At 39.6% G+C, this 26,373-nt stretch overlaps 1 protein-coding gene across 1 annotated transcript in view; it reads right to left on the bottom strand.

Moving 5' to 3' along the window:
• LOC137180151 (voltage-dependent T-type calcium channel subunit alpha-1I-like) overlaps positions 1–26,373 on the bottom strand; it is a 223,393-nt gene that overhangs the window by 23,032 nt on the left and 173,988 nt on the right. The window contains exons 26-33 of the mRNA XM_067585420.1: positions 25,042–25,234; positions 23,929–24,080; positions 21,985–22,094; positions 18,448–18,581; positions 15,753–15,823; positions 9,851–9,929; positions 8,986–9,107; positions 5,993–6,445 (exon numbers count right to left, since the gene is read on the bottom strand). Of these exons, the coding sequence (XP_067441521.1) occupies positions 5,993–6,445; positions 8,986–9,107; positions 9,851–9,929; positions 15,753–15,823; positions 18,448–18,581; positions 21,985–22,094; positions 23,929–24,080; positions 25,042–25,234 (1,314 nt within the window). The remainder of the gene's footprint in view (positions 1–5,992; positions 6,446–8,985; positions 9,108–9,850; positions 9,930–15,752; positions 15,824–18,447; positions 18,582–21,984; positions 22,095–23,928; positions 24,081–25,041; positions 25,235–26,373) is intronic.

The following is a 26,373-nucleotide window of genomic DNA, read 5'->3' as shown; positions in this document are numbered from 1 at the left end:
CATCTGTAAAGGAATATATGGGTCTGCTTATTGCTGATTTTGTCTTGATTGGTGTAAACTGTATTGTTTATGTTCTCAACCTGTTTTTGTCATCTGTCCCTGAGATGAGAAATGAATAAGGCTGAAGTGCTCTACTGCCTCTGGATCACACTTCAAAGTGTCACAATCCTGTGTGTGTGTGTGCGTGTGATTGTGTGAGTGGAGACAGGTGTGCAGGAGTCAGAGCAGAGCCATAGCAGCTGCAACTCATCTAAGTAATCAAGTCATCTACAAATACTTAGCCCTGCCACTTCCACTCTGCCACATCGTAGCCTCTGCTTGAATCAGTGTTACTACACTTCAAGCTACTTCATCTGCATTTATCTAGTTTCCTTGTTGTTGGCTGTTTTTCCTGTGCCTAACCCTGTTTCCTATCTCCTGCAGTTCTATCTCACCCAGACTCCGCCCTCCACTGGACTCTATGGGTACTACTCTCCTCCAATCATTCACCCACTGAACTTTGCATAAAAGTAGCTGGCCAATCAGGATGTGCCCAGTGAGTTTGTGTGCCTCTACTGCTCTTTTCCCCACCCTGATCTCGGCTAAGAGTGTGTGTGCACGCTATGTGCGCCATTGGTTCACCCCAGCTGCATGCTGCTTCATGGTGACTGTAGTGGAGCTACTCTCAGACCAAACCCCTCCTTTGTTCCCAAGAACATGCGTAGTTCTTTCAGGTCGAGGGTTGCTCAGGGGGACAGGGAGGCGAAAACTGCATCGGCTTTGCCCATTTTGCGTGTTAGCATGTTATGTTGAATGCTTGGCTCCCATCAGAGGCACTGTTCATGTGCTACAGGGATGGTGTGGCCTATCCAAGAAACACCTTGCTACCCTCCCACTGTGGTCCGTGCACACTCTACACACAACGTGGCAGTGTTGGCAGCCTTGTTTGGTGGGATGAGTGTTGAGGACATATGCACGGCAGCATCACTGTCTTTGCCCTGTCTGTTGATATGATTCTATCTCCTGGACATGTCAGGCTCGCTTTCACAATCTGTGCTCGCTGGATTGATCCAAGACTGGGGAAAAGGGTGTGTCAGCTCACCCCTCTGATGATACATCATGACACACCTGCATTTTTCCCATGCTCCCATGACCCCTGCGAGGTTAGGATATGGCCTCACCCGGTTCAGTTGTATGATATTTGGGTTGGCTGGGGCCCTTTACCTCTCTGCTGAGGCGGGCTAAGCGATAAGAATTAGTTGGGCTGCAGTGACTCTAGTGGAGGGTGGAGCCTGTGTGATATATGGTTACGATATTGTAACCCTAGTTCAACTACCACAGGCAGAGCCCTCCGCTTATGGGCCCTGCCACTCTTACACCATTCGCTGGAGAGGTTGTGGGATGTTGGACAGTGGGGACGCTGCCTTATATACTGTGGGCTCCACACATATTCTGGTAAGTACGTTCTGATTGGCTGGCTATGTTTGCAAAGTTCAGTGGGTAAAAGCATAGTGTAGGGTGTCTTTTTAAGTGCATTTATATTCAGACTGGACTACTTGCATGTGATTGGAGGAGAGTAGTACCCATAGAGTCCAGTGGACTGCTTCGCCTGTTACAAGAAATAGGGTTACAATATCATAACCTACGTTCTGTTGGCCCCATCTCCGGCCCTCATCTCATCTTGTCAGCCCTGCTTCCCTGCTCTGGATCCCCGCTCTTCCCAGTTTCCATCCCACGCCTCAGCCACAGGTTCCCAGCTTCCAACCCAAGTCCCAGCCCCAGCCCCAGTTCCCAGGCCAAGCTTCCCCAGGCCTGCATTCTGTTTCCCCAGCCTTTACAATTAATACTTTGTTTCTATCATATCCCTGTCTCCTCACCGTTGAGTGTTCACCTGCTCCGTTCCAATTAACACAAAATGATTTACAACACATCGAGCTGGGATTTATTTGTAACAGTGTAACAGTATGTAACTGTGACAGTTTTAAAGGATTTTGTCATAATATTAATACGACAAAGTCATTTCCCTTTTGTAATATTTAAAATTTGATCAATAAGGTTAGGTTTTGTACGTGTGTTGAAGCAGATTTCTAGAAAGTCTTACATTGCTCTTCATTGCAATTTTTGGTTATGTGTTCCTTGTGGGGGGGGGTCTGAATAAAAGCTGAATATAAATGCACTTGAAAAGAAACCCTACACTGTGCTTTTACTCTGACAAAGGCATTTGCTGGCTAATCAGCCAGAGATTTACAATATAACGCAGAGAGAAAAAGACATGAAAAGAGTTCCTCCTCTTTTAGATCTCTCTTTTTAGTCCTCTCTTGGTTAAAAATACCAGTAGACTGACAGACAATGAGCTATAAGCACAATGAGACAGCGGCAGAGCCTGCCACCCACTCACAATCTCACTGTATCTTCCAACCATTCTACATTAAGCCTCTTTCCCTGTTCTCTCATCCCTCCAATCACCCATTGATTCAGAGTTATTCTTCAACACGGATGACAAAGTAATTTTTTTTCAGTCTGAACTGAAGTACAGACCAAAGTAGTAGGTTCATTAGGTTCACAATGCTCAGTTGCAAACAAACCCGGGTTTAGTGATAAAAAGCATTTCAAAAGTAATCAGGCTCCAGCACCAGTAACTTTAGCTAAAGGGAGGAGGACACATTACGACTTTTAGGTTGGTTATAGTCATGATTTTTGGCATCAGAAGTGATTGGACTGAAGCTGGACCAAATCTGTTTCAGATGGTGTGCTGTTTAAAAGCTGCATTACATATTCAAATGAATGCTAATGTTGCTTCTCTGTGCCTGCTTAAATGTGTAAATAAGCAACTGTTTGCTAACAAGTTTGCCATATCGACTTCAAAGCTGATGATATGTCAGTGTTTGTTTCCATTGCCTCCAAGTGGCCAAAAAATCAGTTACTGCAGGTTTAAGTTCACCTAACTCATATAAAATCTACTTACATCCTGCTCTCTCTGCAGTAACCTGTTTCTGAATCCATAATCTCATCCAAACTTAGTATTTTTACTTTTCTTTGTCATTTCTGCTTACATAATTACATCAATTAGTATGAAACGTTTTTTTATGAATGTCCATTTTTGTTTTGGTGCAGAATTTCAGCGGTTGCCCAGTCCCCATTGTGTTGTCCTGTATTAACTTAATTTCTTCAATATGTGTTCCTTTTTTATTGTCGAGATTTAAATCTTGAAATGTTGTGCATGCTGATGGACATAGTTGTAATGTTTGGGGGTTTTGTCTTTGTATGTTTCAATAATAAGGTCTGTTCCCGGTTTTAACATCATGCATATACTTTATACCTGCTGTAAACCACATGAAGACTTGATACCATAAACTAATGTCCTCATAAAATGTCCAGACTGCTTCTTTGTTGTTATGGCTTTCTACATATAGAGCACAGCTGGCAATATGATGCCAACACCTGTGTCCTTTCATCTCTACTAATCAGTGTTTGTGTTTATGAGGTCATTTCTAATGAGCCATATTGTAGTTTACTTGGCACTGCTGTCACTTGCCCAAACAAATTGAAGTAAGGGAACAAACACTCCACTGTGGACTTGTTTGGAGCAAACACACCTTTTACTCACCTCCCACAATCAGGCTGTCAGTAAATTGCATCGAGGCAGCGGGTCATTCAATGAGTCAAACACAGTTAGTCAGTCGTTCATTCACTTTACCAAACTGCCAACTAATCTTCTCACTTTGAATTTACGTTTATTTTTGCTCTGTTTTTCCCTCTTTCCATTTCCTGATTTCTCTTGTTTTCCCACCTCGTCTTTTTTTTTTGGCCTTCGTTTATTTACCTGTTTCTTTCTCTCTGCGTCAGCAAGCGTACTTCTAAAAATACCTGTTCTCATCTGCAGGTGCTATGATTTTATGCGAATGTGATTATAAATGCAGTTTGTCCTGACTTGCTGTATGAGATGCAGCAATCAGGGAGCTGAAGAATGAAAGCCACCTACAGCACTGCCCCCACTGGTGGTATTTTTAGAATGGTGGAGACAGTGGCCATTTAATATCTCGGCATGAGTGTGTGAAAATTTGTCCTCTGCATAGGTTTCGGTGTTGTGCATGTGAAAGTCATCAATACCCTGCTTTTGCACAAGTAGGGCGGCGGTATGTCATGAGTAAAACAAATGCTGTGTTGTCCCACATAGTCTGACTGAATGAATGTGCAGCAGCACCAGCTGTTGCTGTAGATAAAGTTAACAAAGTCCTGAAATAGCCAGGATAACGATGCCATTTATGTACTGCTAGAGAGTGTTTCTTTTGTCATCTTTTATTATCTTAAAGTGTTTTCAAAATGTTCAAAATGTATCAATAGGGGTGCAACTAATAATCCTTTTCATTATCAAGTAATGTTATTATTGTTTTAGATTGATTAATGAATTATTCAGTCGATAAAAGATGAGAAAATTGTGAAAAAAGCCAATCAGAAGTTCTGGGAGCCAAAGGTAATTCCTAAAAATTCCTGTTTTTTTCAACCAAAGGTCCAAAACCCAAAGATGTTGTCTTGTATTTACAAGGATACAAAAATAGATATGAAAAAAAAATCCTCACCTTTGAGAAGCAGAAACCAATGAATATTTAGCATTGACAACAGATTGTCAAAATTACCTTTGGTTAATTGAGTAATCGGTGAATCAACAAATTGTTTCAGCTGTAGTTATCAGTGGCAACATTTTCTAAAGTTTACACTTGTAGAAAGAGCGCAGTGTCTGTTACCTTGACTCAGACTCTTAAGGAACAAAACACCTGTCTGTGACAAGCGCTAAAGTGACACTACACTGTAACTCATACAATGCATCAGTGCAGTCAGTGATTAGATTGGTGATCTTGTGATTATATTGTTGAATGAGATACTCAATGACTGATGACTCATCTGCCTGGAACTGCTATTTGAATACTGAACGGATGTAAAACTACAGGGAGTACGCAGTCAGAAGATCAGTAGTCTCAGTCTGTCAGCTCATCACTCATGATTCCACACAATTAGCTTCTGGTGAGGAAGTGGCCACTACGTAGGATGCCCAGAAATTGTTTCAAGTGTTTGCTTTTGTCTGTTACTGTTTGATTCAAATGGTTCTGTATGGTTTGTGGTTGGCCAGTGATACTGAGGAAGCCATAATGAATGCTGTCAAAGTCTGAATATCGTCACTTGCCAACATGTTTGCTTTTGAATGAATACAGACATCAGTTAATAGTCCAGTAAGCATTGATTTGGTGATTGGCAGGCCAAAGATCATCAGACTTCCAGGTTAAAACCAGGCTAAATTTGTTTGAGTTTGAATTTTTCTTTCAACTTTGAGATTACACATAATTGTCAAGAGAACTTAACTGTACTTAATTGTGAAGAATTTGACTGTATTTCAGTGTGAAGTACAGGTCCTAACACATTATGACATAGAGTCAATGAATGGCAAAACAGCAAGCAGTAATATGTAAGATATAAAAAGATAATAAACCTTACTTTTAATCCAAATATAGCACAGTTTAAACCTAGACATCTATACATCTTTTGACCTGCAAATCAACAAATCACCAAGTGCTTGGTGAGAGATTATGAAATCATTTACATGCTCATGTTGAAAAATATTAAAGATTGATTTTTTTTTTGTAAATAAACAAAAGTTATGTTTTAGCTTGAATGTTACCTACTAAAATGCATTGTCTTTATCCTTGAGGTCTAACAAAAGTGTTGAAAACATTTCCTTTCTCATAAAAGCTATGATACCAATAAAATACCAATTGAGCTCAATTCCATTGTTTTTCCCCCTCAATGATCTGCATGAGTAAAGGGGTCTAAATAAAACATTTTGTTTTGTCTATAAAAAAAAGAATAAAACTTTGTATGGTACTGAATAACAAACTCAGGCAGAACATGCAGAAACTACCCTGAACAGCTCTGTATGGCCCAGCTCTTATCTGGCTGTCTAGCTGGCTGTAGCGGCGGTACAGTAATTACCCTCTTGAATGTCTCAAAGTCCTCTTACCTGAGCAGGAGAGTAAAGCCGACATCGATGATGTGTGTGCCCCTCATGAGTTCCACCGCCTCCTCCTCCTCCGTCTCGCAGCGGTGCAATCACCCCGCCACTTGGACCCCCGACTGTCCCCGCTGTAATTGCACCAGACGCTCCGCCGCCCACACCAGCCCCGCTTGCAGCACCACCCGTGGCCCCGGCGATGGCTCCGATGCCCCCCATCATGCAACAGAGGCCTCCCTGAGCCAGCTCCAACTCAATCTCGGCATCCATCTCGGCATCCTCTTGCGCCTCCTTGTTGGAATCGTCCAGATGTTTCATGAGCACTGCCACCACCACGTTTATGAGAACAAACTGAGCTGTGAGCACGAAGGACACGAAATACATCGGGGAGATGAACTGAAGCCCAGGATGGCAGCCGTAGTCGATTTCTGGATGACCCGAAGGGCAATCCCGCAGGGTGTCCTGGTGGGTGGTGGGAGTTGGGGGAGAATTAAGGGGTTAAATGAGAAAAAAAAGGGTCAGACAGAAATCAAGGCAAGCCAGAAGCAGAGGATGAGTGAGGGGGACAAAATGGAAAACAGTGAGAAGTCAAAGAGAGGGAGATAAAGAGAAAACATCAGGGAAGAGTGGAGATCAGCCAGATGAAGAAGAGTTTATGGAAAGATCATTGAAAACAGGGAAGTGACTAATAATTATTCTCATCATTATGTAAATTACTTTCCTTGATAGATCTATTAATCATTTGGAAATAAAATGTCAAAAATGGAGAAAAACTGAATTGGAATATCCCAGAATCCAAGATCTCAGCTTGTTTTGTCTGACCAACACTACAACACACAAATATATTCAGTTTAGAGTAAAGCAGCAAATCCTCACAGATGAGATTTTGACATTTTTGCTTCATATGTGACATAAACAATAAATTGTCAAACTTTTGGGGAATGGATTCACAGTGACTGAGTCAGTCAACTTGGAATACAAATGTTGAAACAGATATGAAGGCATTGGTTTCATATGAAGCTGAATATCATTTTCAGGAAACACTCTGATGAGTAACGTCTTTATGTTTAATAAAATAAGATTTATTCAGAGTGCTATTGAAGAGATTTGTAATGCCTTCACAGAGCACATACAGTCAAGCTTTCACAGTCCAGCTTGCTGAGAGCTAGAGTACTGCTAAAATCTGCTGTCTGACTTCCTCTCATGCACAGTCAGTCAAGAGGCTAATCAGCACTGATTAACTATCTCTCAGATATGGGCTGTGATAAAATTTTATAAGCTCAAGGTACTTGGGTGTGATTGTTGATTGAGGTGACAGATGAGACAGTTGGAGAGGGAGGTATCAAATACTCAGATTTTGTGAATGTAAATGTGAATCTTTTATTCATTCTCAGAAGGATTTGTTGAGTGCACATTAACTTTTTCTACATCATCTTTGCTAAAAGACACGGCCATTACTCACTCATTCCTGGATACTACCTGGATATCGCCTGGTCCAGGGAACTCAAGACCTTCAATTACAATTCTGCTTTGCAGCTTCTGTCTGTGCTGAGACGGGTCATTTTTGCGCAGCTCAGTAAAAACAGAATAATATACGCTTGTACGTGTCTCTCGACTTTCAAGAAATAGCTGTTTTAGACAGCACCTTTTCTGATTGACCTTCATCTAAGAAAATCTGTGTTGTCTCTGCTGCTGGAGATGAGGTCACAAGGTGGGAAGTGAAAAGCGATTATCATAGCCAATTACATAGCCCAGTGCAAATGAAACAAGACTAGGTCAAAACCTAGTATATGCTGTACCATGTATGAAACGCTTTTAATTGAAAACAATGGATACAGGAAGTGGCAACACGCGACGACTAAGCCCCCAGGAAGTGCGGCGGGCTTTGACTGAAGCCAATTTGACATTGAGCCTTTCTCAATCCAAAGTATGCCAAGTTTGGACTTGACCAATTCAACTCAGGAGTACAAACGTCTGAGGACAGGAGGACGCAGTACGATCGTTCTGCAACTGGAACAGCAGCGTACTTGCTGACAGCAGCAGCTCAGCTTCAACACAACTTACCTGAATGTACTGTGACAAAATAATCTCACCTCAAAACTCCACCGACACTTTTTTTCCTCACAAAAAATAACTGAATTGACAGAGCGATGCAGTAAATTATGTTATTCAGTCTGTAATGTAGCTATAATTAAAATCCAAACTGTTATGTAGCTTAATAAAATAAAACAAAATGTAATATAGACTGATCTATACATTTTAATACATTTATGTTAATTGAAATGTGGTGATATCTGTACATATAGAGCCCCAGAGGCAGCGCTATTGTTCTGTCCAATAAAAACATGAAGCTTCACTTTTCATTCAGACAAGTTAATTCAGACCAACATTTATCTTCCAAAAGGAATTAAATCATATATCAAAATGCTACAGAGACATTAGAGCCAGTGGTAAGTTACCAAAGAGCTGCACAGATCAGCATCAGATCATATTTTCCCGGGATGAGTCAGGAGTCGCAGCTGAGATGACGCTGGTCTCACACGGCTAGCGGCTCCTCGCAGCTCCAAAAAAGTTGGAGCAAATTTCCAAATAGGTGTTATTTGGATAAACTGACCACATATTGGGAATCTAAATGGTTACTTTCTTGCCTGAAAAAATATTACAACTTAATAAACTGACATATTAACAATCTACAGTGAAAATTATAACAGCTTTTAGCCTGGCTCAAAATCTCTGCCATCGCTGCCAGTTGGTGTGAAATGCCTTCTGGGATACTTGGCTGTCCCAAGCTTCCACCCACCAGTGGTGTAACTTCATCATTCACTGACTCACTCAGTCAGTCAGTCAGTCTGTCAGGAACAGATATTCACGTTTATAGTGCCGGCCCCGCTGTTGTGGTCCAGCCAAAAAATGTGACAACATCAAGAGATAAATGTGATATAAATATACAACACTGAATTCTCGCTGTCAACTCCATCTGATGCACCTGAAAACTGAGGTACCTTCATGATGCCATTCCAGTTGTCACCGGTTGAAACCTGGAAGAGGGTAAGGAAGGCCATTCCAAAGTTTTCAAAGGTGGCGTGGCGGCTCATTCCTTCGCAGGGATAGTCAGCGTTACACACTGAGAGGAGAAAAGATTAAGGGAAGAGAGTGAAACCTTGGCTACACCAAAATTATGTGTCGTTTATTCTGAGAGATCACACCTTTATATTGACTTCTTAGGTAAAAACAGTTGTGAAAAAATTTGCTCTGTTGAGTCTTCATGTTTGTTTCTGTTCATACTGTTTCATTAGAGATGATCCAGCTGTTGTAAATAAACGTCCCATGGAGGAACAAAGGCCTGGAGCACACTGACTCATTTGAAGACTTTTGGAGACATTAGGCAAAATCATACATACTGTAATCAACCTACAATGGGTGTACATATGTCACTGGATAGTAGGTTGAACAGGATTTCAAATCAACTGGACAATGGATCCAAGAACAGGAAGTTCAGGTAACCTGTCATGGAGTCAGGTGACAGATTTTGGTGCCAAGGAGGAACCAAAGTAAACCTAAATAAAGTCCCTGTAACCCTGACTATGCTAGTCTTTCATGCAATTAATTCCCTCCTGTGTTCATAACACATTTATTCTTAGGCTGTCTGTAATTTCACATCACCTGATTTTGACTCAAAGTTGGCCCTTTGCTCATTTTCACCTACAGCAAAAAGGATGAAGATCTGTTGAAGCCAACATGGTGTGTTAATTGGTGAAGGTGCTTAAAAGGGCTTTAATTTGAACAGGAACATACCATATGTTGTTTTGGGTAGAGTTATTAAGATGTTTTTATCACATATATAGCAACAAGTTGTAGCTTACTTACCCAGCTCTCCAAACAGCTCCACCCCAAGCGCAGCGTAGATGAAGAACAGCAACATGAAGAGCAGGCCAAGGTTTCCCACCTGTCACACAAAAGGCCAATCACAAGCCATGTTAACAGAGGTAACTCATACTTGTTTATCTCGATCTTACACTTTTTTTTAATGTATGACATCAGGTGTATTTCTATGGTTAGGTATGATGGGTCAGATTTCATAAACACTGAGTAGCAGTTAAACTGTTCCTACTACTGTAACCACCCTAAGTCACATTGAAGTGTCAGTTAAATAGCACAAAGAGCACTTTTGTGCAGCTATACCACATCACACACTACGGTTCAACTAATGTGTTTTGATCAATGACATCACCAATATTTTTTTTAACATTCTGTATTGTCTGATGTTATGTGGTTGTGTTCTGCAGAGGAAGTTTTCATGCTAAAACATGCACCAAAAATAAAATGATCCAGTATTTCCATCATGGGTTTTTAGTATATTCAGGATGGAAAGAACATTTTTTGAGACATGAGGCAGGTTTCACACAATTAATTTAGTTGAAAAATTCATGACTGTGTCAGATCACCTGCAAGTAGAAGTGTGTTCCCCAAACATCTGGGTGGACAATGTTTTGAAGCCCTTAGTTTTTCATGAAATATGAAAACACGCTTTTTTGTAATTGATACCTGCATTTTTGAAATGGTGCATTAGGTTTTGAAATGTTATTTTAGCACTAAAGGTCATGCCAAAAAAAAATCCAGGATCCTGTATATATTTCTTCTGATGAAGAATTGTTGAAATGCAGCAAAACTGAAGGTGAACACAATTCAAGAAACCACAGCAAGAACCCTGCCTGCCTGAAATAAAGGATTACACAGTTTAGGGAAAATTTTACCTGCTGACTTCAACAGGCGGGTATCCATCCATGTGGAGAGACTCAAAGCGTTCACAGATAGTGATATGCAATGCAAATGAGTAAAGGGCCCCCTGAGATGCACCAAGCAGAACACCATTAGGTAAGTCACCTCACAGTAAAGGCAATGGGCTGCTTTAGAAATCCATTACATAGGCAACTAAACTGAGAGAGTGGGGAAGGAAAGAAGAATAAGACACATAGCTTCTACTGAGAGGGTGACATAGGGGAAGAAAGAGAGGAAATAATGTAGAAACAGGAAAATCTTTGAGAGGTTAGGCAAAGCCTGGGGATAGTTTTCTTTCCCTCCCCAGTTGTGCATGTTGATGTTTCCTGGTGGATATTAAAAGCCACAGCTTGGCTTGAGGCAGTTTTCAGCATGTAACTCAAGCCCACCTGATGTCTTTAGATCCACAGAATGTAAGTACACCACAGGAATGAGGATGCTGTGGTGTAGGAAACAGATTGAAGGATGCTATGGAAGCATTAGAGTTGGCAACTAGGCAACAGAAGCTTGTGAGAAACGAAAACAGATGTTTTTATACATATTTTATATTTAGACATTTGGTTTCCATTGCGAACAAAGTATCTATTCACTGTATTTAGACTAGTGAAACCATGATTCAGTCCTCTGTGTCATGTTTTTTCTGTTAGATTTGTGCAAGAATTTTGGTACATAATGTGACACAAGTCACAGTGACACATAAAAGGTCATTTCACCCATGTCAAAACTCAGCAGAAGAACAGAACCTTTAGGTAATAGAGTTAAAATGTTTTCAGAGAAAGTAGGATTGTGACTCTTTCTAGACAGAGAACAATAGGAGCAGAGATGCCATGTATTTTCATTCATCTTTGGATAGAGGACATGTTCTCAACAAGCACTCTAATTTAGAAAAAAGAAAAAATCAAATGCTACCTGTAGGAAAGGTTCTAGTGACCACAGTTAATAAAGATCCCAAAAGGCAGTTTCTTTATATGTATAATTTAGGTACTCTTAAAGGGCAATATCAGTATTTCTAAAATCATCACAGATTAAGATGTTTCTTACCATTTATAAGGGTACACAGGACATCCTTACCAGTACTTCAGTTTTAAAAAATTCTGAGACAGCTTTTTAGTGGACTTTTTCCCTTCATGCTGAATGTAATTTTGAAATATGGGATGCTCCCAGTCATATATGTCTATGTCCTGCTGTAAAAGGGCCACAATGTGTGATTGCTGTCAGAGCTGTAGTGACTTTATCTTGTAACTTCCTGCTTCTGGATGTTGCTGAGAGAGGAGACAGACAGAGAGACCTTGCAGGTTCTGGTTCAATGAATGTACAAAAAAGGGCAAGGGATGTCAGGGAATGGTAAAAAAAAAACCCAAAAAAACAAACAAACAAAAAGTTGGTTCTCCTTAACGTAGGTGATAAAAGAGTCATTAGTCACTTATGGCTATTTTCAATTAAACTCACTACTAAAAATATTTTGGTATTGCTATCCTGACAAGTGCTTTAATATTCTCAGTGGAAAAGAGCAAGTCAGCCAGTGATCCATATTTTATATTTGGCATGGCAACGGCTACCACAGTTGGGGAGGTCAACAAATGAAATATACACTATATAGTCTTGGCAATTTCATCTCAGTTGAAGAGGGGCCACAAATTTCAGTTTAACTGACCTTTCAACACTGAGGATATGCCTGTGAGCTAGTTTGGAGAAGCAAAATAGTTTGTTTTTTTACACATTATGTGTATTGTTGGAAAAATCCAACCTGTATTAACACCAAAGCCAACAAGAATCTATGTGTTTATGTGTACAGCACAAAAAAATATAAGAAATAATGTGGACTTCCTCTTTAAATACATACTCCATGAACCTAATTTAACATTTAGCTGATGTTGTAATTCACAGCAGTATGTGCGCTACCAAAATAAAATTTGTTTTAACAAAAAAAACATTACACGCAACCAACTGACAGATCAGTGTTAGAGTCACAGCACCATGAACACAGATGTAAAACTACATTTCTCTTTCAAAAAGGAAAAAAATGTCACTGTGGATTACTGGTTTGAAGTGATACTCTCATACAAATATGTAAAGTACAAAAAACAAAAGAAAAAACATTGTCTTCAATATCAATAAAGACAGGCATCACAGGGAAAATAGCAATTTCGGCCAGATGGTTACTGGACTCTTTCTTCAAAGCACAGCTGGTGAATTACAGTCTTCTTTAACATCACTATTCATTTCATTTTATTATGTGGGGTATTTTAGAAAAACGAGTCATGACATAAGAAGTGTTTATATTTATATCCATGTTCAAATTTTCTTATTAATTGGATAAAAAATCACTACCCGCTATTTGTGGGTCACATGGGGTGGATAGAAAAAAGGACTATTGTTTTGAGGATAAGTGAAGCTGAGAGAGATTTCTGTGATTGTACTTTTACCTCAGTGTGTGAGCCAGTGTTTGTTTGTGTCACTGTGTGTATCTGGGTATATATGTGTGTGTGTATGTGTGTGTATGCATGTTTTTTTTTACATCGGGGAGACAAAAAATCCTTCCAAAAGGCTCATTCAGAGCATTGATAAGGCTGCAGAACAGAAAAAAAAAATCTGTACGCAGACGCAATCCATTACAAATGTTTTTAATTAAGAGCTGTTTTGAGTAGATCAGTTTAGATTAGTACATATCATTACTGTACTTTTCTCTGGTTTCTTCACATTAAAAAAGAAACAAAGATTTACAGCTTCATAATGCTAAGAAAAGGCAAACAGAGGTAGAACTTCAGTAACTTCTTAAAGGTCTGATAAATGACATTGAGCCTCACTGGATGTCAGCAAACAACTATTTGCTATGCAAAGATATAGTGGAGTAACGGCAACCTGAGCAGTGAATAAAGTCACACTCCCTGTGTGTGTGTATTGTTAACCGAGCTTCTGTGTTCATCGTTTTGGTAGCCGCATGCTTGTTAGTCCTTGTCCTCCATGTCTGTTTCCCAGATGATGGCCGCATTACAAACTTTCTCAAATTACAGCTAAAAAGTACACTAAAATATGTCTCTGAAAGCATTTAAGGTGAGAAATAGGCGATGCAGTAACAGAATCTTGAACCATATTTGATCAGCACTGCCTAGTTTGACAGTTTGATCTGAGTTTCTCGAGTTGTCGCCTTTCTCCCCCCCCCCCCAACTTTATTGCGTAAAAGACACACACGTTTGTTTTGGTCTGAGATGTCGGCGCTATTGTGCGACATCTAGTGGCTGAATGTGGCGTATTGCATCTTTAAGCAGCAACAGATATATTACACACCTCAGAGAAGATATAAAAAGAGGAGAGAAGTTGGTGCTATAAGAGGCATTGGTTATATTTAATCTCATTATATTGCACTCATCATAATATATCTTTAAATCCTGGATTCTTTATTTGATAATATCAACAAAACAGATGGAATTCATTTATAGCTTTAGCACTATTGGCAGCTTGACAAGGCTTATTATAATATAAAACAGACATGTTAGAAAATCTCATGATTTTTTTTATTTTCAAGTTTTGATTTTAGAAAATATTTTACATATAATCTTTTTATTTTTGTTATAGTGCAGCTATGTACAGTCTGTCTTTGTGTGTATACTGTAATTATATTATGGGTTCTGATCTCAGACGCTGTATATTTCAGTTCATGTTTATGTGCTATTTTTTTTAGATTAATCAATGTAGTGACAAGTAATTACTTAGAAAAGGTTATTTAGGTTGAGTAGATACAGGCTTGTATTTGATGTACATGTTCATAATAATAAAATTAGAATTTAAAGAAATTAAGCGGAGCAGTGTGCAGTGAAATATCATCCTGTTCTTGAGGTGATCCAATGTCAGCTGAACTGAATATTTAAAAGTTGTAAAGAATAGATTATTACTAGACAAATAGCTCTACATGAGCTACTTCTTTAATGTCCTTCACTGTAAACCTAACCGATAAATTGGCAAAAAGCACCATCGCACCAAATAAAGGTGAAACACATCACCATTTGTATATAAATGGCAGGGGAAGGTCATCTCTGGTAGGCTGTACTGGACAGATATATTATATTACAGAACATCCAAAGCTACTTGTGATTAGTTGGACCATTTCTGAAGCCAACTGGGCCACTAACTATCTCTGCCACTAACTGTCCCAATGCATAATCTGTCTTTATTGTTAAATATAAGTTCTGCTTCAGGCCTAGGAAACACAATTAATTAATAACTGAACTGATCGAGGCAGACAAAGACAGAGGGAAGTTTAGACAAAGCAACAGATCATATTGACGGACAGAAGTCATGACTGTACTGTGATTTCCCACAACTGCAACAAATCCATAAAGTTATATTATTTTTCAGATTCCTGTTGTTGTCCCTTTCCAGACAACTTCAAAAGACATGACAAGTTTGGTTTCCACTACAGTAAAAATCCATCTGCAAGGGCTATTTAATTAAACTAACATGTAAGACAGGTTCTGGAGGACACTTTTGCTTTTTCATATAGTGCCCTATTTGTAAAGCTCCCTGACAATTACTTATTTCACAAGAGAGTTGTTAAATTTTCTGCAATTTTCTGGCTGAATACAGCACTCAGAATCCACAGTATTCCCCAAATTCCAGGACAAAGGGAAACTTAAAGGCTCTGAAAAGGGGTTTTTGTGAACCACGGGAGCAGAACTTTTTGGCTGCACTTGTCTCATTAACAGTGGAGGAAATTTTAACATCTTAAATTAATGCCACAAAGGTCTTTACTTTTCCTGAATAAATGAAGTGAGCAGTGGAAGGTTAGCAACGTGTTATAACATTGGGGGCAAAAACGCAGTCATAACCCGGCTTCCTGAAAGTCATAATTCTCAGGGAGCTTCTATCGACGCTGCTCGTTTATCATTCCACAAATGTTAATTAACTCCTGGGTGTCCTTGTGATAAGCCGAGGGAGGATATCTGTGTGTGTGTGTGTGTGTGTGTGAGTGAGTCTGTATATTCACACATACCTGAGGCAGAGCCTGGACCACTGTATCTAGCAGAGCTCTCATGCCGGTTGCCATTTTCAACAACTTCAACACTGGAGAGAGATCAGAAGGTGAGGCAACTATAGAATCCAGACAAACTTGTATGTCAGTATATGTGTGTTCACTTCATCTGACACGTGTGTTTTGGTGGCAAACAACAGATAAAGAGAAAGTGAGACAAAGGACAGAAAGACAAAAGACACCGCAGAGATAGAGAGGAAAGATCAAGATAGATAAGAGGTAGGCAGAGAAAGAGGAGGAGAGAGATAACAAACGATCGATAGATGGAATAGCTCCCCGACTATCCATTAGAGACTCTACACAATTCCCAGTGGCCCAATTTCTGGAGGAGGATGGCTGATGACGCAGCCGGTAGCAGAGAAGAGAAACTATGTCCATATTCCGATCAGGAAAGGCAACGGCGGCTTAGACAATAAAGCCTTGGGGGATATGGACATGTCTTAGGATGGTTGCTGGTGGTGGTGGTAGTGGTGGTGTGTTTGTGTATTGGAGAGAGAGAGAGAGAGAGAGAAGGTTGATGCGGTGGTAGTTCATGGTTAGTGTGACTCTAAATCATTAACGAGAACTGTATAGCCTCTGTTTCTCCATAATCCTGGACAACAGCATCAGCAGGAATCAGGCAACATTTTTATATCGGTGACATCTTTGCTGCAGAGTCATTGCTCTAGTGTACTGACTAATAATTCATCTGATTGCAGTGACTATTTTTCCTTGAATATTCTCTTGGTGAATTTAAGGCCCTTTTCAAAAGCAGCAGAAACTTTGGCTACATTTTGATCGGGGGCCCTGGTTCCAGTTTTGATTCCCGGGTTGTATGGAAGTCCTGCTCCCCAAAAAGACTGTTCAAGTGAGGTAGGACATTAGTGGGATAGTGTCTGCAGTAATGAACTTCTGTGATTGGTGAAACATAAGCCTCAAGACTGCTACAGCGTTCATTCAGATTAAGAAAGTACATGTCATAAATTATATAAACATTCAGTCTTGAGTAAATGAAATTATTGCCATCATTTGAGCTTAAGAACAAACAAAAAAACTGTTTAATCCACCCCTTACACCCTCCACACTCATTAAATGCTGAGTATCTCTCTTACTACAGCCCTGTACACACCGTTTTGGCATGTAGAGAAATCCAGAGCTTTATGGGTCTGCTATGACTAGTTGTAGTTGATTGGATAAACGCAGTTTGGGGGTGAGGTTTAGCAATGGTTGATTGTTGCTGCTGGAAGCATTAACTATGACCTGAACCGCGTCAGTAGGCTAGTTTTCAGTAGCATTGCTAGCTTGTCTAGTTGTATTGTAAAGAAGTTTAACAGTGGAAAACAAAACACAACTGGTATTGGAAAACAAGTACAGCAAAGAGATAAATACATTGAGGACAGGGGTAGGTAAAAATGTAGCTTAAATTAGTATTGTGTTGTTTTTGTAACACCTCCACTTCTACCTAGGGACTGCAGTTTAGATATATCTAGTAGAATAAATGTCTTGTGCATTGCCCGTGTTAAATAAAAAAAATAAATTAAAAGTAGCAAGGTAAATGCAAATGCAACAATTGTGGCTCATTACTTTAAAAAATATGTGTCTGAATCTCTCCAATTGTTCAGTCGACTCTTAAACTTCAGCCGCGCATTGGAAGTGGATAATTGTGAGACATTTTAATATTCTTTCCCACAGTCACAAAAGATAGTTAACATTCAGGCAGAGAAGTAAACATTTATGAGAGTAGAGAGGAAAGACTAAAAGCCACCAGTAACCCTAATCATCAAATACCCGATTTGCTTGTTAATTACCACCGGCTGCTGTTTAATTAGCATATTACCCATCGGTCCACTCAGCAGTCCCTGGGCAGTATTACGGAGGGCAGAGGGTTATAGTAAGAGGGTAAGGATTAAGTGAGATTGATGTAATTAGCCTTTATCCTCCTCAGAGTGAAGTTAAGAACACTTGGTAGAGCCCAGAGAGGCAGAGTCCTATAATTTCATTTGAATAATAAGAACAAAGGTGTCAAGTTAGAGTCACAGTGAAGATGAAAGAGATTGAAGGATAGAAATGGATTATCAGCTTTGCAACAATGGGACTGTAAATGACAAATCTCTTTCCCAGAGTTTGCTGAAACTGGCTCACAGTCTCAAAATGCAAATTACCTGTTCCATGCAAACAAAAGTGACAGACAGCTAGATATAAAAAAAAAATTAGCTTCACAATGAATTGGGTTGATGTGGTGTGATGGGTGTGTTTTTGTCTTTAGAGAAATTGAAAAAATTGACTTTTATTAAAAAGGAAGTCTGAGGCCTCACTATATGCTGTACTAAACAACTCATTGGAAGGGCAATCTATCAAAAATACATCTAGGATATGAAAAAGCTTCTTTTTTTTGCCAAGTTGTATACATTTCTTAGTGGAATACTTGAAGGGAAATGTTGAGTTTTCAGCAAAAATAATCAACAACAAATTTCTTACTAAAATCTAATATTATTATACAATTAGAAATAAAGATCTGTCTCTAATATAAGCCTTTTTCACATACAGGCCTTGAAGTAAATAAAGGCCGCAGCCACTATTTGAGAATTTACAGAACATGTAATCTTGGTTTGACAGTGCTAATTTCAGCATGTGTGCATGTGTGTGTGTGTGTGTGTGTGTGTGTGTGTGTGTGTACCTCGTGCTATCCTGAGCACCCTCATGATCCTGATGATGGTGGGGTTGATGGGGAGGGAGGCGTTTATCTCGATCTCCTCCAGTGTGATGCCCATCACTGACAGCAGCACAATGGCCAAGTCCAACTGGTTCCACCTACACACACACACACACACACACACACACACACACACACACACACATATATACACACATACAATGAATTTTCCACCATAATCTGCAGAATTTGGACATAAATTAAATATCTATTAAATAAATATCTGGAGTCTTAACTTGGTATGTGGATCAGGACTTCATGGCTACACGTTTCAGGTTCTATGTTATGTTAATTTTCCAATGAATATTAATATTCAACATCAACTTTATGCATAATTTGCATTATTCTCCCACAAGTGACTTGGCAGAAGAATGGGTAACAGCCCATCACACTGGAAGGCCGGCTGCTATCATGAATATTTATGTTGACACTAGAAGATCACTTTCAATACTATGCAAACCTCGCAGCCTCAGGACTGTTACTTCCTGTGTTTGTTATCTCGTGTCTTGAACAACGAGCTGTATGTGGTAATGTTTGAACATGATCCTGGCTGCTGCCACTATCGCTGAGCATAAATGAAATGATCAAAGGCACATAATCCAAAGCCCATTTAAAAAACGCCAAACAAGGTTTCTGCTCCATTGTTGCTTCTTCAAAATCAAGTTCAACTAGTGTGGGTGTTCGGCGGTCATGAGGTTGATTCACAAAGCGTGCCAAAAGATACCACAGAGCACAGGACATCGTACTCTAATTACTGCTCTGTGTTACTCCAGGCTTCTTGAACTTCCTGCCAAGCCGTTCCAGCTACAACATTTTTAAATAGACTAACTCTGATTTCACCTGGCCCTGGGCTATATTATTAAAGAGTAAGAAAAGGGAGTGGTAAAAACTTGTCCAACTGCCAAAACTACCTTCGGTCAAACCTCCATCTAAGCCATACTGTAGTGTAACCTCTCGGCCAGTGAGGACAGCAGTTTAAAAAGCTGTGACACTTCCTTAAATACATAATCCACTTTTTTTATCTAGTAAAGTTACTTTTTTTATCTCAATTTACTGCAAAATTGCTGCCTGGGGTATGTTCCTCCACAGTTAATGTGTCTCGTCCTAGATAATATCTCAGCTCCAGAGCAGCAGAACTGGTGCACACCAGGCTCACAGGGTGTAAACACACACAAAACAGGGTCACCTAATAAAGCCAGGACATACAGTAGCGTTAAGGCGGAAAACAATGAAGGGGTAGAGTCGGACAGAAAATAAAATTAAATACAAGGAAAATAAAGAGGTTGCCTATAAATGTTTGTTTACAGGAAGAGATAAAGGGGAAGAGACAGACAGAGAGACAGGCGAAGAGCACTAAAATAGGTCGGGAGGAATCATTTCGAAAAGATGGAGGGCAGAAATAACTAATAGCAATTTCCTCCGGCACAATTCTAGAAACGGATCGGAAGCAGCAATAATAAAAATCTACATAGCGGGGTATCTCAAATAATATTCACCATCACCATCACAGCTGCTCCACAAGCGTGTAACATGTGGCTGAAAAAGAATCCCCTTACTGGATTGTTAAGGTGTAAGGGTGCGACATTAGATATTGAAATCTATTAAAATTCAAACTTTCTGCACCTGCACGGCATTAATGAATCATTTATTCGGCTTAATTAGACAGTAAACCTAGTGTTTTGATAAAGTATCTATCTCTCTACTAAAGGAAGGAATATGTGTATGTCCTTCGAGTATCTCTTGAACTGTTCATCTGATCAACTCCACACTTGGTGGGTGTATGGCTGGGGACCCGAGGGAGTGCACAGTGTCAAATTTGATGCAATTTAGACCTGCGATATGTTTAATATTAATAAACTTTGAATAAACCCAGGGTGGAGCTTCAGGGCTCTAGGGACTGATGCCAGCGTGTCAGGGAGAGATCAGAGACGAGGTGTGACACAAGTCAGAGAAAAGTGCTCTAAAAAGAGAAACGTAGACAGCGAAAACAGAGCTTTTAATCAATAATGGTCACTCTTACCCAGTGTCTAGACAGAAAGCATAGCTTTAGCAGCACGTCTAGCAGATCGGCAGCGAGGGACTAAACAGGAGGCGTTCAGGTTTTGGAAGTGCTCAGAGCCCAATACACAATGACTGTAGTTACATGTGTTAAACGATGAAAATACTTTCCGCGGGCAGTTCAAAACCAGTTTGTCTCATATGCTCTGAGACCATGGCGATAGTGAAGCGCCACCACAGACAAAACACAAATCTTTGGTGCAAACATACCCACTCAAATCCGAACTGGCACAGAAAATAGAAACGATCTAACAGCCCAATATGAATCAATGCAGCCCTTATTTTAGGCTACTTAAAATGAGAAAAGAACATTTATTTACTATTAGAATTCTTATTATGATTAACATATGTGTATAGTAGAAGGTTAGTTTCTTGCATGTTGTTGGTGTATATACTCATTCACACCTCACATCAACTGTATTCATTCATTTTTTGTGTTGAATTAGTGGCCAGAGGCGAAGCGATTGGCCCCCTCTGAACAGGCATGTTTTGCACTGCACTCGTTTTTAATAATTCAATATAAAATTCTCGACGTAATATCATCATCATCTTTTTTCAGAATAATCTGCAGAGAGAATGTCATATTTGACCAAATGGTTTAATCAAAGACAACGCTCAGTTTAGACATCATTAGTGATATTGAACATCCAAATCCTTTTATAATGAAAACATTTCTTCTTCATTGATCTATATATCTATCTCTCTCAGGCTAGAATTATGGTATCCTGAAGCTACACATAAACATCTCTGCCAGTTTATGTAGATAAGGGTGTTATGGGTAACCATAGGTTGCAGAGGCTTGCAGAGCATCTGAAGCCAACACCTCATAAATCTCATGCACTGTGCGAACTCGAGCATCAAACAGGCGTATTGGTTGATCTCCCTACAATCAGACTGGAGAAGTATGTTCAAGCTTTAAATAGCATCAGCTCTACAATGAGCTCCTCACCTTTTCGGGGACAGGGAAGGAAACAAATTTTTTTTGCTGCTTGAATTCGTGTTCTCATTCTTTCTGTCACTACTCATGACTGAGGGTTTGAATGTAGCTTCAAAACGAGAGCTTTGCTTTGAAAATAAGCTCCCTCTTCACCGTGACAGTTCAGCACAACGCCTGCATCGCTGCTGACGCTGCACCACCCTCACACTACTTCTCACTAAAGAACAAGATCCATTCTTGTGGTATGTACAGATTATTCATGTCAAGTTCCAGGATTTCAAGGTATTTATGTTTACCTCTCTATTGGGAAAATGTATGCACACCTGCTACTGTAAGATATTTAGGAACTTGGCACGGATTAAACAATACGTTCAATGTGCATTTTGTCTCCATGCAGACACATACAATATTGACGCTGTTAAGTTTTTACAGCAAATAATAACACAGAACAGCTTCATATACCTCACCAAAACAAATATGTACAGCTGGGAGCGTCTCCTCCGTACCTGTCCTTAAAGAAGCGTCGAAAGCCAAAGGCCACCAGCTTCAGGGACGCCTCGATCACAAAGGTGGAGGTGAAAAAGTAGTTGCAGTACTTCAGTGCAGTCTCCAAAGACTGAGATGCAAAAAAAAGGACAGAAGTTAGGAAAAAAATTAAGACAGCAGTAGCAATAGATATCTCCCCTATCTCTGATCATAATGGAAATAAAACAATGAAACTTCCTTTGTTGTATCTTAGTTCATAACTTAACCACTTCTTTGTCATGTTTTTTATATTTCTCTACAGTAAAACTGATTTTTTCTCATGTCACAAAAATAACCTTTTCTGAAAGAAGCGGAATGAAAATAGCATAACAAGTAAGGATGAGAGTTGTTGTTCGGTGAATCTGTTTTGTCAGTGGCAGGATCTTGCCAAAGAATCTCTTTTAATAGAAGAGAGCTTAATGGAGACAGACAACTAAATTATGTCAGACTCTAGGGAAGAAAAGACATTTTTTTTTCTTGTACACTGGTATTAATGAGTCAGAAAGAAATGGGCTTCATGATTCAAATAATGAAAAGCTTGTAATGTTCAACGCACATAATTAAACCTTGTTATCACAGCTATTACAGCCAGATTGAGCTACAGCCAGCAGTCAGTTAGCTTAGCTTGGTAATAACTAGTTATTTATTTATTTATTTTTTACATTTCAGTTAATGTTGTTAGTTTTGTTAATCAGTGAGCTTTAGAGGTGCCGGTCAGCAGATTATGTTACCTTTGGACAGAACCAGGCTAGCCATTTCCTCCTGTTTCCTGCATTTATGCTAAGCTAACCGGCTGCTAGTTTTAGCTTCATATTTAGCATGCAGCCATTAGAGTCTCGTTTCATCTAACTCTCTGTGTGTGCCTATTTTTTAAAGAATAATGTGGTAGGTTATAGTTTTGTAATGAGCATGTGAAGAATACATTCAAATTGTGAGATAAGGAAATGGAAGGTTTATTTTGAACGCTTAAGCTAGCAAGAGTTGTTTTCTGGGTAGATTACTGCAGGGTTAAATGTCAGCTGCAGCAAAGAATTATTAAAAGGCAGAACTGCTCTGGAGACAAGGATAGTCTTATTTGTTGATTTCTTAAAAATCCTCAATGTTTTAGGTTGAATAACCTCTTTTTCAGAACCTAGGAGCCTAACCTCCTTAGTGCCATTTTAACGAGCTAACTGGTTTTCACTGGGCTACAGTCAGTGTTATATAGCCATAAAACTGGCAGCACTTGTAGAAAATTTAAGGGGGAAAACTGAGTGTGTTATCATATGAAAAACTAAAGAATTGTTTCTCCTACACTTTCAAATGGTCTAATTTATGGTATGTCTTTTCTACAGTGCCTTATACAACCATTTCCATTTCTGCCTGCATAAGAAAGTATAGGCCTAATAAAGTGTGAAATAAGTTATAGATTATTTCTATGTCATGAAGGCAGCATGTGATGTGTTCTGTTACTGCATAAAAAATGTCATTTATCTGTAACCCAAAGCTATAATAATTGACCCTCACAAATTCTCACTTGTTATTATTCACCATATCATATACTGGTATATTTTTCTTCTTTCAAACTAAAGGCCTGTTTGTTGAGGTTTAACCCAAATAGATTTTTTTTTTACACCTCAGAGCATCTCTGTCTCTCCTCTCTGAGGAGCATTTTACATAAATAATACCCCTTTCTGCCAGGTTGTTTGTATTCCAGCATGTGGATAAATGTTGTGGTTGTTGGCTGTTTTCGCTGCTGATTCAGAGCAGCAGGTTGGCAGTCTGCCTCTGGGAGTGCCCATTTAAAAAAAAAAAAAAAAAAAAAAAAAACAACAACAAAAAAAAAACTATGCACAGATGGTGTATCACCACCTACTCAGAAACCCCTTAAAAAGCCTGCTCTGTCTGTCTGTGTCCAACACCCACATCCTTACTCAGACTCTCACCTGTGGCTGGCTGTAGTGCTCCAGAGACATAGTGATGACATTGATACAGATGATGAAAGTGATGACCAGATCCAGGTAGTGGCTGGTGCATAAAGTGTGGATAGCCAGCCGAGCTGGACCGTAGGATGCATAGTACGGCAGCTTCTGGGCCTCTGGAGAGGGAATAAGTAAACAAAAAAGGAAGAGATGAAGAAATATGAAAGACAAGGTAAAAGGGAGAAAACAGTTTAGATTGGTGATAAGGCAAGAAAAAAGACGGATGGATATATTGATGGAGGAATTTTAGATATGGAGGGTGATTGTTGAAAAATGTAAGCATGTAATCAAGGAAAAATGAAAGACTAGATGGGAATAATGGAGGAAAAATTAATAATAGAGGGGAGAATGAAAGGAAAGGGAAACAAGTGAGAGAAAATGCAATACAGAGAAGTGAGAGAGATGGATATTTGATTTAAAAACGAGAAAAGGAGCATGGGGAAAGCAATGCAAGGTGCAAACAGAATAATTTATTTACGCCAAAAGAGGTGGGAAACGAGGGGCAGAGCAAATGAAGTAAAGAAAGAGAGGGGGAGGGAGAGGAAGATAAAACTATGGGTTAATATGAAGAGAAAAAGTTTGATAAATGTGCGTGAGGGAGGTTAAGTAGTTTTAAATGAGCTGAAAAAAATGACTCATTCAAGTCATATCATTGAGGATGTGTAATATAAAAAATCAAATTAGAAGTCTTGGACATGTGCCATTTGGAAGGAGTACTGTCTATCCAAAGCTTCAAGTCTTTTCAATAACATGCCAAATTGCCAATATATTCTAAAATAGTAGACAAACAATTTATGAGGAAATTCATAGATTCATTATTATCATAAATACCAACAAATAATTTAGGATTTTGTAGAGTTTTTCTATATGTCTTCTCTTTCCTTCCTCCTCCTCCTCCAACTTCCCATTCCTTTTTTCATTTCACACCAATTTCCCTAACTAATCCTTCTTCTCATCTCTCCCCCAAAGCTTCAAAGCCGCCACTCCTCCCTTAACCACATCCCTACAACCATTATCCTCATCCCTCCTACTTCCTTCCGTCTGCTTTTCTTTCTCCTTGTTCCCTGACTCTCTTACTCCTCCTCTTCTTCTCCATGCGGCGCTGGCGTTTCTCCTCGCGGCGCCTGGCCTCCTCCACCTCCTGGTGTTGCCGACACTTGTGGAAGTTCTCCACCACGACGCCCACGAACATATTGAGGACGAAGAAGCTGACGATCAGGAGGAAGGAGATGAAGTAGAGCAGCATCCATGGGTTGTTGTTTGTCACCGGCTATAGAGGAAGAAAAGGAAGTTGGGAGAAGAGAGGGAAGAGGATGGAGGGAAGAACAGAGAAAAGACATGAGTTGGGTTGTTGTTGGGAAAAAAATGTTACCAGGAAAAGTGAAAGGGAAGGATAGAGCAGAAGGACAAAAATTGGAAGAATTTAGTGATGGAGAAGAGGGAAGCAAAAGCAGAGAGAGAAAGATATATTGTGTATGATCCCCAAAAGAGGAAGAATAGACAGAGTTTGAGTTTAATAAGTTGCAAAGGGTAGAGTAGGTAGAAAATATATCGAAGGAACAGAGAGGAGGCTTGAGGTGGATAGAGCCACCCCTGGAAACCTTCAAGCTACCAACAGAATGTCCATTTTAATCAATAACTTTTAGGTTGACTATCAAGAAGTTATGTAAGGATGTTAAGTAAAATGTTTAACTTACAATAGTTGAATATTGGTTGAACACATTGAACATAATGTGAGTTTAATGATTGTATACACAGATATAATAGTACATGCTTGGTGGGACGCCAGGCCAACGAGAACCCCCGCAAGGCTAAAAAAATATTTTTCAATGCCAGTAATAACGCCAAATATCCGTTCATTCGGGAATCAATAGCGTTTGGGGGCCTCTGTGCAGCACTGTTCCCGAAACATGAGTTAACCTCTGTGTTGTTGCCTAGGAAACTATTGGTAGCATAGCTCCTTTTAAGGAATAGGGCAGTACGTAAAATATGGCGTAGCAGGTGAGTGAGTTGAGTTAGAGAGCGAGCGGCAGAAAAGTGACAGTAAATGTGAGCGGGGGAAAAGGTTAGCGGTAAGTTGTCAGTCTGGCAGTAAATGTACAGTACAGATTACAGTGTGTCAGTTAATAAATGCTGCCGCTTGTCAAAACCAAGAAAAGTCACGTCTGTTGTTTCCCCAACTGTTGGAAAAGTGGAGGAGGTTAGCTCCAAAGTTAGCAACAATGGGTTAGCCTTGCCTGAAGACGTTAAACAGAGAGGTTGACTTCTTTGGCCCCCCACCAGGCCAAGGACATCAACCTAAGGGAAACACTGATATACAAAACTTGATCGAATACTCCATATGGGAATGGGACTGTCCCAGATAATAGACATGCCATCATACAGACTGAGCTGTTTCCAGTATCAATA

The sequence above is a fragment of the Thunnus thynnus genome, chromosome 3 (genome assembly GCF_963924715.1).
Source record: "Thunnus thynnus chromosome 3, fThuThy2.1, whole genome shotgun sequence".
In the NCBI taxonomy this organism is placed as follows: Eukaryota; Metazoa; Chordata; class Actinopteri; order Scombriformes; family Scombridae; genus Thunnus; species Thunnus thynnus.
The sequence above is the reverse complement of the archived record's forward strand: the minus strand, read 5'-3'. Positions and strand labels throughout refer to the sequence as shown.